At 34.4% G+C, this 15,798-nt stretch overlaps 1 protein-coding gene across 4 annotated transcripts in view; it reads right to left on the minus strand.

The window, feature by feature from the left end:
- ADGRB3 (adhesion G protein-coupled receptor B3) overlaps nt 1–15,798 on the minus strand; it is a 708,089-nt gene that overhangs the window by 154,691 nt on the left and 537,600 nt on the right. For all 4 annotated transcript variants that reach the window (XM_041773111.1, XM_041773116.1, XM_041773103.1 and 1 more), the window contains one exon: nt 1,081–1,207. In XM_041773111.1, coding sequence (XP_041629045.1) covers nt 1,081–1,207 — 127 coding nt within the window. The remainder of the gene's footprint in view (nt 1–1,080; nt 1,208–15,798) is intronic.

Genomic DNA, 15,798 nt, shown 5'->3' on the forward strand with positions numbered 1-15,798 from the left:
AGGCTATAGAAGAAAATAAAATTTCAAATGCAAGAACTTACAACATATTTTGTGGGTTTTTTTTCTATTAACAAAATATGCAAAGATAATTTTCACAATACTAGTATCAGTCCCTAAATACATGACCTTGACAAATAAGCCTTATATATTTTAAGTCAAATATAAAGATTATAAGCAGTCACTGATTTGAGAGGTTTCTTTCTTTAGACACTAACATGATACTAACTAATGAGATCTGTTGTTTTTCTTATTTTTAATATTGGAAGTTTGAAGAAATACACTTTAACATCAAGTGTATTCCAATCCTTAGGTAAGCACATTAAATTATATTATGTATTTTTGTCAACAAAATAAGTAAGAAGAGTGAGGCATATTTAGGCCAAATTTAGACAGAAAGTCACATTCATCTTAATAATTATTTTTCAGCATTTCAATTTTTTTGGAAATAATTTTTCAAAATAGAGTTGATGAGGATATTATTTTTCTTTTAGACAGTTTATGCATCTGTTTATATCAGAAACTAGTTTTTTTTTTTTACAAGCTTAGACACTTTTAAGGAATGATTTTACAGTTTCAGGCAGTCCGTGCTTTCATGAAAACTTCATTTGTTTGTTTTTTTTTTTAAATAAATATCCAAGGACACCCTCAGAAAACCTGTACTGAAAATATCCAATGCAGATATGCAATATGTTTGGCTTATAGTGTCTGGGGTCTTCATTCTACTACCAACAGTATTCTCACAAATTCCCCGGACCACCTTTTCAGTTCTAAAATAAAGGTTAAGTTTGCAATTATTTTTATTTGAAAGTTTGTAGCATATTAGTAATATGATGGAGTACATCTTCAAAACTATACTGCAGAAATTTCAAGTTAGAAGACATAAAATTGAGTAGAATTTAGTTATAGCACACCAACTAGAATTCATTTTACCAAGCTACTGTAGCTAAGGAGGAGACGAACCCAATTTTGCCACCCTGCAACATTTTCCATTTCCCCTTTTAAAATGCAGTTCCCTGGAGAAACACTCTCCACAATGTCCCTGCCTTTGCATTAAAGCCTTGTTTTCCCTTTGTTACTTACTATTTCTCTAGGTTGCTGAGCCAAAATGGCGAAGGTAGAGAGACGATCACATAAGCATTTCGTATGGGATGCATCGGTAAGCACAGTTTTACATCCCTGGGTGGACCACGTTCCCAAAGACTCGTTCCTGCAAAGGGGGGGGTGGGGGGGAGATCGGGATAAATACGCCTGACGGCCAAATCCGTAAAGAAGAAAATGCAGTTTAATTGAGAGAATCGTCTACTGTAATTCCCGTTCAGGAAAAAAAAAAAAATCTACTTGTTGTTGAACAGAACGTAATTTAGATGCATCTCCAGTAATGCAAAGCGAGAGTGTTTGGAAAAAGCAAGCAGGCGGGTGCAGCGTGCAGAGAGCTGTCCAGCGCCGGAGGTGCTGAAACCAGGACTAGCTCTGTCCAGCCCTCTGCGAGGAACAGCAGCGGCGGTGGCAGCACGAGCAGCCGCCAGAGCGTTGGCAGCCACTTCCTATGCTCATCGGATCGTTTCAAACACTCAGAGTGTAAAGAGGCTTTTCAGATTTTCATACCAGCTCTGATTCTCGTCCTGTATTTTTGGATCGTGAATGCTGGCTTTTAAAATGCGGATTTCTCTGAAAAGCCTGCCTAAAAGGTTATATAGCTTGGGTTGGGTGATAGGATCTTTTCCGCTGCTGGTTAGGGATTTTTCCTCCCTTTAGAATTAGCTGCTGTGAAAATTTCACCCTGGAAACGGGAAGCAGCAGCAGCGGCATCAGCTGGTTACGACTCTCATTGCTTTTGCCTGGTATCCAGGGGAGGGGTAGGTTTCAGACATAAGCTTCCCACTCCACACTTCATTCAGCCCAACACGCCTCTGAAGCCCTTGACATTTCTTCCCCTGACCTGCCTCTCTGCCCTGGAGTAGAAACATTTAAGCTAACATCAAGTCTCCTAGAACATTTGGAAGAATAATCCTACCCCAAAGTCCAGTACGAAGGGGGAAAGAAGAGCCTGCTTCAATTTTCTCTTTGGTATTGCCATTCAAAATTCTAAAGCATATGGTTTATTTCCCACCCCAGCAGAACAATAAAAATGGTATCAACCTACGCTTTCTTAGTAGGGGTGTAAGAGAGGGGAGAACCCTTCCACCCTCAGCTGAACTACTCTACAGGAAGAGGAAGAAAAGAAAAAAAAAAAGCTAGAGAGTTCGACCAATCAACTTTATTATCATTACACGTGTTATATACTGAATGCACCAATTTTCTCCTCCCCTCCCCCAAGTATGGAAACTCTCCAACTAGCAAAACCTATGTATGTGTGTGTTTTAATTCTGAACCACATTATTATCTGTGTTAAAAATTACTCTAAAATTCAAGCAAACAACACATAATTTTGAATGTGGTGCTTTTGATTTCACCTACTCCATCCTTGAATGCCTAAAGCTATTGGGTTAAATATGCATGCAGTCTATTTCTGAGAGATTTCAATGAGAGAGGCCTCTCTGTGACAGTTGGACTTCCAAGCTGAGCTACAGAATATAATTCACACTATCCTTTTTGATACCTGAAAGCAATCTTCTTAATATATATGACTTTTTATTATTAGTATTCATCACTCAGTACTCTTAATTGCAAATTCTTTTAAGAAGGAATACACTGTATTTGAGAAGGACAACATACAAAATTTAACTAAGTTCACCCAAATACTTTTAAGTATTACCAATTCAAAATTAGGAGGTCTCTTTTCTTTCTCATAATGTCATGCAGCCATGTCAAATTTAAAAATATATGTCAGTTATACCTTTAACCAACTGCAACGGTATTAAGTTCCAATTCTACCTAACCATAGCAGCATTCAATTTATGTCATTAACTGTCTGTCTCTTATCTTCTTGAGACAAATAGTTAAGGCCAAATGAAAAACATTTAACTTAGTTGATAAAAGTTTAAAGAAAGATATAGTTAAGAGAACCTAACATGTTTTAAAGCATAACATCTGCATTATTCATCCTGGATGGCAGCTCTCCTTTGATGCAGTATGTTTCCAAGGGGGAGTCTAGTGCTTAAACTTTCCACATTATGTAGCTATGATCAATAAAACAATCTAAGTCTTAATAAGGAAAAAAATACTTTACTGTAAGACTTCCTATGAGACAAATTTATATATTTGTATCCAGGTAATTAAGAAAATGTTAGCATCACTAAACTTTGGCTGTCAGATATTAAGTCTATGTTCAATATAATGATGCTGGACTCTGAAGATCATGTAGATTTGACATGACATCTTTAGAAAAGTAGGTCAATTTATTTTGTTTGTTCAAGATTGCATTTCTGACCTGACCCAGCTCAGGCAAAATTGGAAAATGACACCAGTCTACATCAGCCCAAGTATGAAATACTTCAAATCTTACTGGGACCCTTTTCATGTGCACCTTCCTGAGGCTACACAGCCTGTGTCCCTACCTTTCTTTGGAATTATTATCTCTTTGTTGATTTTATCTGATTAAACTAATAAATAATATGAGTGATTGAGTATAGTGTGATGTACTCTTCTCAGTTTAAAACAGGGACTAAAACAAAAAATAATGCATCTGATAGGAGAACATCAGAATTTGGAGCATTTGAGTAGTAGGGTAAAATCTTGAATGGTAAGAGGATAGCTACCAACTTCTACATTTGGTCACTCCCAAGAGCTGAACAATAAACATGATGCCATTCTCATGTTATATTTTATATTGTTTCATAAAACCCCTTAATATTTTAAAACCATATAAACTCTAATAAGTTATTTCTAAATTACAAGCATACATGTCATTATTACAAGACCTATAGTATGTGTCATCTGTATTTTCAAATACTTCATAACTTATTCCTACTGTACAAAATTCTTTGAAAGCATGGTACACGTGTCTGATTGATTTCAGGGAGATCTTGTAAAGCAAACTCATATTTTGTAGAGCTAATGTGAAGCCAAAAGCTTTCCCAGTCCCCAAAGAACAAAGTTTTCAAACATGTGGATTATTCCAGCAGTCATATTATTCTTCCAATGTCATAGTAGTTTTTTTCATGCTATGATTAATGGTATATCTATGAATTACTTTTAATTATTAAGTCTAGGTTGTCATCAATAAGGCAAACATATACAATGAAATATGTATGAACACTAAAGATATAATAGACTGACAATGTCAGAAAAGAACACAAAATAATGATACAGATATACATGTTATACTGAAAATCATATTTCTTTTTCACGATGTCTTTCCTGGGCATTAAAAATTATTTCAAATAGTTTTCAAAAATAACTAGGCCTGCAGAAATTCCATACAGCCAGCACATTCTTTGTGGGTTACACCTACATTCACCCATGTTAGCTGTTAGCTGTCATCTGTACCTCTTCTCCTTCTTCCTATTATTAGGCTGGCTAAAAGAAGAAGAATCTGCCTGTCCCAAGTATTCAAAAGTACATACCCACAAGCACAGAATTTTGTGAAAATATAAGACACAAAATCTATTACATTATAGTTTAATATTTATTTGAAGCCTTTCCCCAATTTCCTAACAGTCTACCTAGTTTCTTTTGGATCTGAGTATATCATTGGATTCCTGATTTCATGGGAGCTTTAAATAATATAGAATATGACTTTATTCTCTAGTATTTAAGACTACACAAAAAATTATCTGTTCTCTTTGACAAAAAGCTGTTTGGTAAAGCCTGATAGCAAAAACTTACAGTAACGCATCTCAAAACTGTTCCAAGAAATCAAACTTTATCTTTTGAAATATCAATATAACTCGACTTTTCACTTGAATCATTCTTTTATAAAACTGTCTATTCTGCTTTATAATAAATCAATGTGCAAAGTATTAAGAATAAGTTATACACTTTAGGGGGGTTTATTATCTCTTAAGATATTAATGGTTCATTTATTCAAAATCAAAATAACTACAATGGCAATTCAAAAATTCACACACAATTTCTGAGTACACTATTCTTAGGATGTATATATCCTGGAAGAAAGTAATTGTTTCCCATAAGAATAGTTATTAATTTCTAAAAATTAGGTGAATCTATATTATTTTTAATGTCTAGATTACACCCACGTAAATGATGTGTATATGGCTCTTGGTGTAAATTATTCCCACAGTAAATTTTGGAGTACAAATGAGCAAATGTTCTCAATTTTGAGTTGAAATAGTATTTGAGTGTAATTTCTACTCTTTAGGCATTGCAAATATTGAAAATATTGTTATCTCTAGCAACTGTTACTATGTCAAAAGAGTGAACAAAAAATTAGAGAGTTTTGTTAGATATAACCTTAGTGAGTACCTAGCCCATCGGTTTTCTACGCTTGATTACATTAAGATTACCTAGACACCTTTAAAAATTAAGCCCCAGGGTGGGTCCTGGGCATTATTACTTTGCTAACACTCCCAGATGATACTAGTGTGCAGCCAGTGTTAAGAACCACTGATCCATCCCAACTTCTTAGTTTTATAGATAAGAAAAGTGAAGTATGGTGAATTTAGGAAACTTGTTTTAAGTCATAGTGAGAAGCAAAGTTGAGTTCCTCACTTCCATACTAAAAGTTTGTAGGACTAAATTTTAATTGCAATCTCTTTTAAAACAGAATGTAACATGTCCTATGAAGTTATAAGTTATATATAAATACACTTGCAAAATAATTTACACTTGTAACCATTGTGGCTCTAGTGTCAGAGTTTTAACAAACTGAGTTATCAATGGATAAAGTTAGCAAAGGCAGGTAGATTGTCATACTCTATGGTATATATCTTATATTTAAGTAATATATTCTATGATACATTAAAGAAAAACATTGATTTTTATACCAATTTTTCATGACATAAAACATATCCTATATCTGTAGTGAGATCATTTACTGTTTGGGGTGATACAAAACCTTAAATTCCAAATTCTGAACATATAATAAGGTGTAAAAGTTGTAAATTATTTTTTCCTTTTAAAAATGATATTCTCTTTATTGTGATTCAGTGGAAGATTGTTATTCAAAATTATGTTTATATCAATCATAATGATGACTGTATATAGTCACAATTATACTATTGTGTATGTATACATGTAACAATAAATAAAGAGTAACGCCACATAAAGTATATATATTTCATTCAATGGGATGAAATTAAGAAGCAGTTATTTTGCTACCACCAGAAAGAGCAGTTATCATATACTGTGCTGGGCCTAGAATTAACAGTGACCCCTCTATACCAAAACACTAGATTTCTAATTTGGTATAGAGAAATGAAGTAGTTCCAAGAATATTCTATCTTTAGATCTTCCCTCACAATCCTGTGTCTATTAATGCTTCCCATACAACACTAGAATATTAGTTGATAAATTCATCTCACTTTCTTTAGTTATAAATTAAACTCTCCATGCCATACTAGAATCTCAGTATTTTTTGAAAACTGTATCTTTTTGCTTTTAAATCTCTGCCATGTGGCTTTTCACTTAGTAGGGACTAAATGATGTTTGTTTAGTTAATTTAATGATTATTTACATTTCAAGAAATGACTGTTAGTACTGCTGGATCCAGACAAATTGTCTTAGCTCTAATTCATTTGTTGTTCTTCAGCATATAGTGGAAATGTAATCTGAAGAGTATCAGTGGAACTAAACAGGGTCATCTATTTGTTTTTGGTCTTCAAACATCATTTGATGATGAATTCTGAAAGAGTCAGCATGCTATAGTGATTATGTTCAATCCAGCAGCAAGACCTTCACTAACCAGTCAATAAGTATATAGTGTGTGCTTTTCAAATGCTAAAGTAGAAGACATATTTATTTTAAAAATAACATACTTTCTTTCTTAGAGAAGCTGATAATCTGATTGGGAATATAATTCTTCCCATCAAAAGGTACAATTTATTTCTTTTTCCTTTGAATCTTGGTAAGCCTTATGACTTGATTTGATCAAAAGAATGCAGTGGAAATTATTTATGACTTCTGAGCCTAGATTTCAAGAGACCTTGCAGTTTTTATTCCTATCATCTTTTCCACTATCAAGTGAAGTAGCCCAGGTGCACTTCACTGAATATAAGAGACAGCACCAACTACCAGACATGTGAATGAGACTATACTAGATCATCCAGCCCCAGGTTGAACTACCAGAGGAAACTGCAATCTCGTGAATGACACCAGATGAAACCAGCAGAAGAACCAACCAGCTGAACTCAATCAGCTGAATCATACAATTGTGAGCAAATAAAATAGTTGCTGTTTTAAGCCATTAAGATTTGAGGAGGTTTGTTATATAATAACTGGTACACTATCCAATAATTTCTCATATGCCCTTTGTCTTTACCCTGATTTGTTGTTGCCCATGACACGTATCCCATCTAATATATTAGGTATGTATTTTTAAATTCATTTTTTGCCTGTCTTTATTTACTGAAATGTAAGCTTCTTGAGAACAGGAATATTGTTATGTTCACTTTAGTATTTCCAGATCCTAAGAGTGTCTGACACATGGTAGGTGCTGAATAAATGTTTGTTGAATAAGTACCCAGTAGAGATTTTGACCTGATATAAAAAGTTGGACTTTCCTGGACTATTAATTCATTTGTTTATTTAACAAATATTTTTTCAGCATCTAATACAATACAGACACTGACCTAGGTTATTTTGTGGACACATAAGATTTGCACATTATCTTTTGGAGCTTGAGAGCTTCAGTGGAAATTATCTTGCAGGTATAGTGTCACTGCCTCTTTGTCATAAAATACACATTAAAACCAAGAACACATTGCCCTTAAGGGTCACTGAACATCATTTACAAGAATGGTAGCACCAGTTTTATTGCCAGTAATAGCTTGTATTTATTTATTTATTTACTTTTAAAATCGTGGTAAGAACATTTAAAATGAGATCTTCCTAATTTTTTTTTAAGATTTTATTTATTCATTCATCACACACACACACACACACACACACACAGAGAGAGAGAGAGAGAGAGAGAGAGAGAGGCACAGACACAGGGAGAGAGAGAAGCAGGCTCCATGCAGGGAGCCCGATGTGGGACTCGATCCCAAGTCCCCAAGATCACACCCTGGGGTGAAAGCAGTGCTAAACTGCTGAGCCACCTGGGCTGCCCTCTTCCTAATTTTTTAAATGCACAATACAGTATTGACTATAGACACAATGTCGTACATCAGATTTCTAGAACTTATTAATCTTGCATAACTTAAATTTAATACCTGTTAAATAGAAATTCTCCATTTCCTCCTCCCCAAGCCCCTAGCAATTACCATTCCTAAAGTATAGTCAACAAAAGCAAAACTAGGCAAGTGGATTGTATCAAACTAAAAAGCTTCAGCACAACAAAGGAAACAAATATCAGAGTGAAAAGGCAACCTCCAGAATGGGAGAAATACCTACTAACCATAGATCTGATAAGAGGCTAAAATCCAAAATACATAAGGAATTCCTATAACTCAATTGCAAAGCAAAAACAAAACTGACAAAGTGGAAAAATATTTTTTTTTTGTTTTTAAAATTGGAAAGCATAAGAGTAGGAAAAAGTATGGGAAGAAATAACATTAAGGAAGCAAATCTACTGGGTTATAAATATGTATAAATATCTTCACCATAATTTATTAATAATTAAAGGTTAAAATATGCTAGCTGCCATCATTAATTAGTCAATAGGCAAATAATAATAATCACACTAATGAAAATAACAGTTAACATTTACAGAATATCTAACTCAATGTTAGGTGCTATAGTAGATACTTTAAATATATATTTTTGAAGCCTAAATAAAAAATTAAGGTAGATATTGTTGTGATTATCCCAGATAGGATTACTGAAACAAATGGATTTAATGCCTCCATCTAGAATCATGAGGACCCTAGAGATATAAGAGCCTGGGGTTGGAAGTTGACTAGAGATCTCAATCTGCATAACAACCATGCAAGCCTTGGACTGCCTACCTTTGGCTTTATTATATGTTTAAAAGAAATAAATGGACCCATGAGATTGTGGCTATGTTAAGGCTTCCCAGCTGGTAAAGGACTGTGACAGGAATTAACCCAAATCTGAAAGACTTTAAAGTAGATCTTCTTTTCTTTGTTCTTTCAGTGAGGAGTAGATACAACAAAAGCACACAACCAGAGTTAAGAACATGCAGGGACGGCGCTCAGAAAGCGGACAGCATTTTGAGAATTAAAATCTCGAGTCCTCTGCCCTATTGTTTCTGAGTACCACAGCAAACATTTGTTTATATTTACTCTTTTTCATCTTCCTCTTAAGTGTGTTTCTTCCCTCTGACATCCTGATCCCTATCCATTTCTCCTTAGTTTAGGATTACACATATACTTCATTTTGCCTGTCTTTAGAATTCCGTGTCTGTATAGATTCCCTGTATAGAACAAATCACATTTTACTTTCTCTTGTTAATCTGTCTCATGTCAATTTGATTCTTAGTTCAGCTAAGAAGAACTAGAAAGGCAGAGGAAAGTTTTCCTCCCCAGCAATACCTTGGGAAGAAATTACAAGATTTGTGAATTCTTTCATAGTTTTTAACAATCTCTAAGTCAAATCACCATACTATTAAATGTTATTTGCCAAAAGTATTTCCTAAAACAGTGTAAGAGGTACACTTATGATTCACAATAGTTTTCCATAGGCTAAAATTCTGACACAGAAATATTCAACAGCAGAATCACTGAGTAAGCATCTTAGGCAGCTATTTGTATTACACTACTTTTTTCCCTCCATTCCATTTGAAATTATAATTATGATGTGGCTTGGCTGTAAACTGATCTAGTCATACTTCTGGCACTGGGTCACAGGTTAGCTGTTTTCTAAGTTAAAAATTTGAGCATATGTCTGTAATGTTAACCCAAATGAGAAGGATAGATCTCAACAATTTACTGTTGAGATGTGAAACTAAGACATCAATTAGAGGTTGAAGTTTAATTCACTCAAAATCCTGATGCTTTGTTTCTGGGATAGAGCTGGGAATATGTGATTTTGATATCAGAGTTCTTAGTTTCAAAAAATAGAAATTTTAAATCTTGAATTAATCATACTTCAAAAATATGATTCATTTCCTACATGGAAAATGCAAAAATCATTGGACATTTATATAGTTTAAATGACTACTTGGATGACATGATATTCTTAGAACTCTGACAAAAGGAAACCTGAATATTAGAGTAATGTTTCTCTGCTCACTTCCTCAGTATATTATGTGCAATTTGGGAACATGTATACTAATAGAAAGGAAATGGATTTGATTGGAGTGGCAGAAGAAAGTGTACCATACACAAACACATAGAAATGAAATAAAGTGGTCTGTATATGAAAAACTAAATTCAATTAAAATATAAACTAAGAAAATAATCTGTTCACAGCAAAGTGGTTCATAGTCACATATTTATTCAAGCAATTTTGTCCTAGCTCCAATAGCACTCATTTGCAACTATTGAATTCTTTAAAAACTAATCAATATCGCAGCATTGCAGTGTTTAAAGTCAAAAAGCTCATCCAATAAAAGGCTGCAAACATTTTGTACCTATGTGATGAGAGAGATAAGTACATGCACCAAATCAAACTATAATAATGGCGTCAGTAAATATTAGAATAACTTTTCATCAGGTTTTTTTCCTTCTAATTAAAATTACACTCTGAATGTGTTTGTGACAAGTTTCAAAAGAGCTTGCCAGGTTTCCTCCCCTTTTACATTATCTATAGCACCTATAGGAAAACAAATATCTTTATCCTGAGTATAGTTTTTGTTGTCTGTGTGGATTTTTTGTTTGTTTGTTTTTTAAACCATAAATATGGCAATGGGAAATTTGGCTTCTTGTTTCAGCTGCATCGCACCAGAGTGCTATTATCTGGAGGAAGTCCCTAGCCTACTCAGGGACTCAGTGTTCTCATTTATAAAATTAGATAGTTGCATGTTCTACCTCACTTATAGAAATGTTGTGTTGATAAAACTGAATATAATGGATATATTCATCAATTATTTATTTAGTGGATATATGAGCTAAGCATTATCAATGGGAATGAAAATCATATTTTTAAAAGTTAAGATTCCTAAATAAATGCAATATATTGTGATGATCATATATACCGTTTTATTGATAAGAAACCATGTCAGAGGAGTCAAGTGACATGAAAAAGATTTTTCATCAACGAAGATCTCTTACGGCGGCACCATAACATTTCTAGGTTTCAGAGGGGAAGGACTAAGTCCATGTTTAGATGACCCATAGTTAAAAGAAATAAAGTAACTAATGTCTTCTATGAAGAAGAAAGAGATTGGTATGAATTGAGTTTCACCAAGAATTTTTTTGTTGTTGTTACTATAAAGATTTTAAGAACTGAAAACAGAATCCGAGATTACTGAACCTTTGGGGTCACATAACCACATGGCCAACAGCTAAATCACATTTTACATCACAGGTGGACTAGTGAAATATGAAGTAAAGTATATATTACCAGGGAAGGAATACATGTCATACTCTGACATGAAATGCAAAGGATGTAATCTATCTCTCAAATACTGCCATTACCATGAAATCATCAATGAAAACCTTTCCTTCGAAGTACTTTATTTGGATATTAGGAATATTAAAAATAAATGCTCTGTTAAGTATAGTTGAGAATAATAATATATGAAAGTACAAAAAATGTAGTGATTTCTGCAAACTTCTGGCTTTGAGGGATCTTGAAGATAGATCTCTTTTGTGGGATGCCATAAATTACCCACCCCCCACACACAAAGCAAAAAAGATGTTAGGTAAGTGAGGGTAGAGTGGCTGCTATAGCTGAAAAGGGTTCACAGAGAAAGTATTGTTCTAAGACTCCAGAACATCTCATACCACTTATTTGCCAAGCTATACACTCCTGACTACATGGCAACTTAACCTGAGAGCAGCAATGGAAAGTCAAGGGAAGCCTGTGCTTTAATTCCTCAATGGTAAGATATGCAGAAAAGGATAAAGAAGAGGCAGGAGTGTGTATAACTGAATTATGTAACATGATTTTTTATTTTTATTTTTATTTTTTTTAATTTTTTTTTTAATTTTTATTTATTTATGATAGTCACAGAGAGACAGAGAGAGAGGCAGAGACACAGGCAGAGGGAGAAGCAGGCTCCATGCACCGGGAGCCTGATGTGGGATTCGATCCCGGGTCTCCAGGATCGCGCCCTGGGCCAAAGGCAAGCGCCAAACCACTGCACCACCCAGGGATCCCGTAACATGATTTTTTAAAGTTCAATGTTCAAATTGATTTTTTTAAAAAGATTTATTTATTTATTTTAGAGAGAGAGAGAGAGAGAGAGACAGAGTAAAAGAGAGAGACCCTGTGCTCACTCACACAAGAGTCAGGGGAGGGGGAGAGGGAGAAAATCTCAAGCAAAATCCCCACTAAGTGTGGGGGCAGACAAAGGCTTGGTTTCATGACCCATGAGTTAATGACCTGAGCCCAACCCAAGAGTCTGACACTTAATTGACAGAGCCACTCAGGTGCTCCCTTAAGTTGATTTTTAAATTTTCATGAATACATTTGAAAAGGCAGTATTCTATGAATTTATGGATAGGTGAAATTAGGGCTTTTTAGGTGCTGATGTAGACACCCTGAAATACCAGCTTTCATAATTTGGAGAGTATGAAATTTTGCTTTAACCTCCTACGTTTGTAAATTTATATAAAATGCTTTCGTGCCTTTTTTTGTACTAGGCATAGAGATTTCAAAGACTGAAAGACAAACATAGTCTCTGCTCTCAAGTACAATGGAGACAAATATACAGCTTGTCCATCCCCACCCAATTAAGAAAATTCCAAAACCTAGAACACAATTAGAAACTGTAGGTGTGTGGCTAGTGCTGTGGTGACAAAGGGAGAGAACTATGTGAGCCCATTTCTCAAAAGTCTGGCATCTAAAGAAATATGTGTTGCCATATATTTGAATAAATGTGCATTATATTTTCCTAACATGCTGCTGCTCCTCTGGAACTATGGTTACTTTCTACATTAATAAGGCAAGCAGCGAACATTCATGGTTGAAGGACAGCAGTGAACCCTCCATGGCATAATTAACATTTTAATGAGCAGTCAAGGCCTTTCCTGTTTTGGATCTCAACTTTGTGTCTCCTGAGTGGATCTCAATCTGTTGAGCTCAGAGGATGAGGTGATTCTGTCTTAGTGAGATTTTAAATAAAAGTAGATTACATTGGCCACTATTTCAGCTTGATATTGCCCTCTCTTTTGTTAGGAGAAAACTCACTCATATTTGAATGTGCCATGTCAGTGTCCAGCAACTAATTTTCAGCTCTAGTTTACTTTTTAGTACATATAAAACATGTACCCACAACACTTACATTCCAAGAATGGCTAATTTTCAGTAACTGACTGACTAATTGCAAGTTCCCCTTATTTGTAAGGTGCAGTGGGCTAACTGCTACATGGGGACACAATAATTTGCAGAGGAAGCATTGGGTAATGCTTGTAATTTAATTATTTGCAAATCAAACTGCCTAATACACCAAAGGCACTAAACTTCTTCTTTGGTGACAAGTTTGAAGGTCATTAAAAGCTATTTGTTTTGAGGTTTCAGAAAGTAAAGTACCTAAAAAATGTTCTAATGGATAGAAGAAACACTTTTATTCTCAGATAAAAATCTTTCAAAATATTAAAAACCAATCTCCTTATTTTCATTACTAGAGAAAAAAAAATAAAAAACCTGTCATGAGAAAAATTCCTATGGGAAAGTTTCAAGTATCTTAAAAATGAAGCTTATAATAGGAAAGTCTTCTCTGTCATAATTAATATAGCATCACTAATATAAAAGTCTGGGCTTCTTCTCCCATCTTTATATCTCCTTTCTGACTGCTGCAAATCCATTACTATAATGTACATTATAGTATAGCACAATATATGTTATAGTATTATTCTTGTTACATAAAGGCTGCAGAATCTCAGGAAACTTTGACATTTATTTCTTGGTGACAAGAAAGCATAGCTCAACTTATCTCTAAAGATGTGAACATTAATAATCCACACAGATAGTGAAGTAGTTCAACCACTACTTTAAATTTTGCTTACTGATTCAGTCGTAAAAACCAAGGACATCATGCACATTTACCTATGAGTTACATAATCTTTTAGCAAAGTTGCATACTGCAGTTATGTTCATTGTATCCTTCAGTTATCATGTTTTTCTCTTAACCATAGTCAAGTATATAAAAAAGTTAAAATATAGATATGTCTGCCATAGTTAGTTGATAAATTTTATAAAGAATAGTTGTTACACGTTATCTGCCAGTGAAGTAAATTTCATCTGAAGAAGAGGACTCCAAGTTCTCTAAAGAGAATCAGACATGAACATAATGTTACACAATATAAATAACCTAGTTTTGTAGCCAACTAACTAGAATACATAGAAAACCCTAGGAAATAAGAAATTTTCCTATTACGGATAAATTTGAGAAGACTGGCATAAAGACTGGGTATTCTCATAGTGGTATATAAAATTTATTTTGCACAATTCCCAACTTTGCAATTTTAACACAGAGAAACAAATTACCTATGCTCATACTTCTCTAATTCAGGCCATGGAATGTATCTTTAGTATTCTAGAGTTTAACTGTGGCCATTCCCAGGGACAAACAGATTCAACAACAGCCCTAGAAAGTATAATAACTACATTCTGGAGCAGTAGTTTTATATTACTAAGGCAACTTCTGGATCTTTTAATACATGAGACAAATGCTGATAGAAATCCATGGCATCTCCAAGTGAGAGTAAGGATATTTCATGAACTAAGTGCTGCTGTGGAAAATATTGAAGAACTCAGTTGATGTTCAGAAAATCCATTGTGGATGACCCCACAAATCCTTACTGGCTCCAACTTCCAGTGAGTGCTACTTCTTTCCCCTTTCTGAGTTCTCTTCACCTACTTAGGCTCCTTTTTCTACCAGGCTTGCCAAACAAAGTCTTTATGGCAAAGTCAAGCACAAAAGAATAGGAAAAAGAGAACAAACTTGCTTTTGGAGTCTCCCGTCTATATCCTAGCAGTTCTGTGTGATTTCCTTTAGGTTCTGAGTACAGATATCCCTACAGTAACTCATTTATCCATACCCTTATGAATTATGTTTCTTTTCAAATCTTATATGACAGGACAGAAAAGACTATTGTTCACTGTTACTCAGCTGTTCTTTTCTCTTCCTCCTCTTCCCCAAGAGCCAAAGTAGATTGAAGTGATTCCTGTTTATACGTCTACATCAGAACATAAACTGTCTAGGGCTGAAGTTTATATAGAATCCTGACATGAATAGGGAAAATACTACTAATGGATTCTAAGATTGGACTGTTATTAAAATGAATAGCTTTTTTTTGTACCAGACTCAATCATGGCATTAAGGGATTCAAAATATTCAACTAGAAGTTCTTATCATATCAATAGAACAATGACTGCCTTGTTTTGCAATGTAAAGCTTAAATGACCTTGATCTTTTTACCACACAGAGATAAGGTTTTTATATGCCCACCCAAATATACTAATGCTAAATGCAAAAAGAAGTAACTCAAGACCATCTCCTGGATATTAGAGGATCTTTGTGTCTCTTTGTAAGAGTCAGATACTGAACCAAATTTCCCATCACCTACATTATATTCTTTTCATTTATTTTTGTTTGCTTATTTATTTATTTATTTTTTGCAGGGAGAGACAGAAGGAGAGGGAAAGAGAGAATCTTAAGCAGGCCCCATG

This window comes from Vulpes lagopus, chromosome 1 (assembly GCF_018345385.1).
Source record: "Vulpes lagopus strain Blue_001 chromosome 1, ASM1834538v1, whole genome shotgun sequence".
NCBI lineage: Eukaryota > Metazoa > Chordata > Mammalia > Carnivora > Canidae > Vulpes > Vulpes lagopus.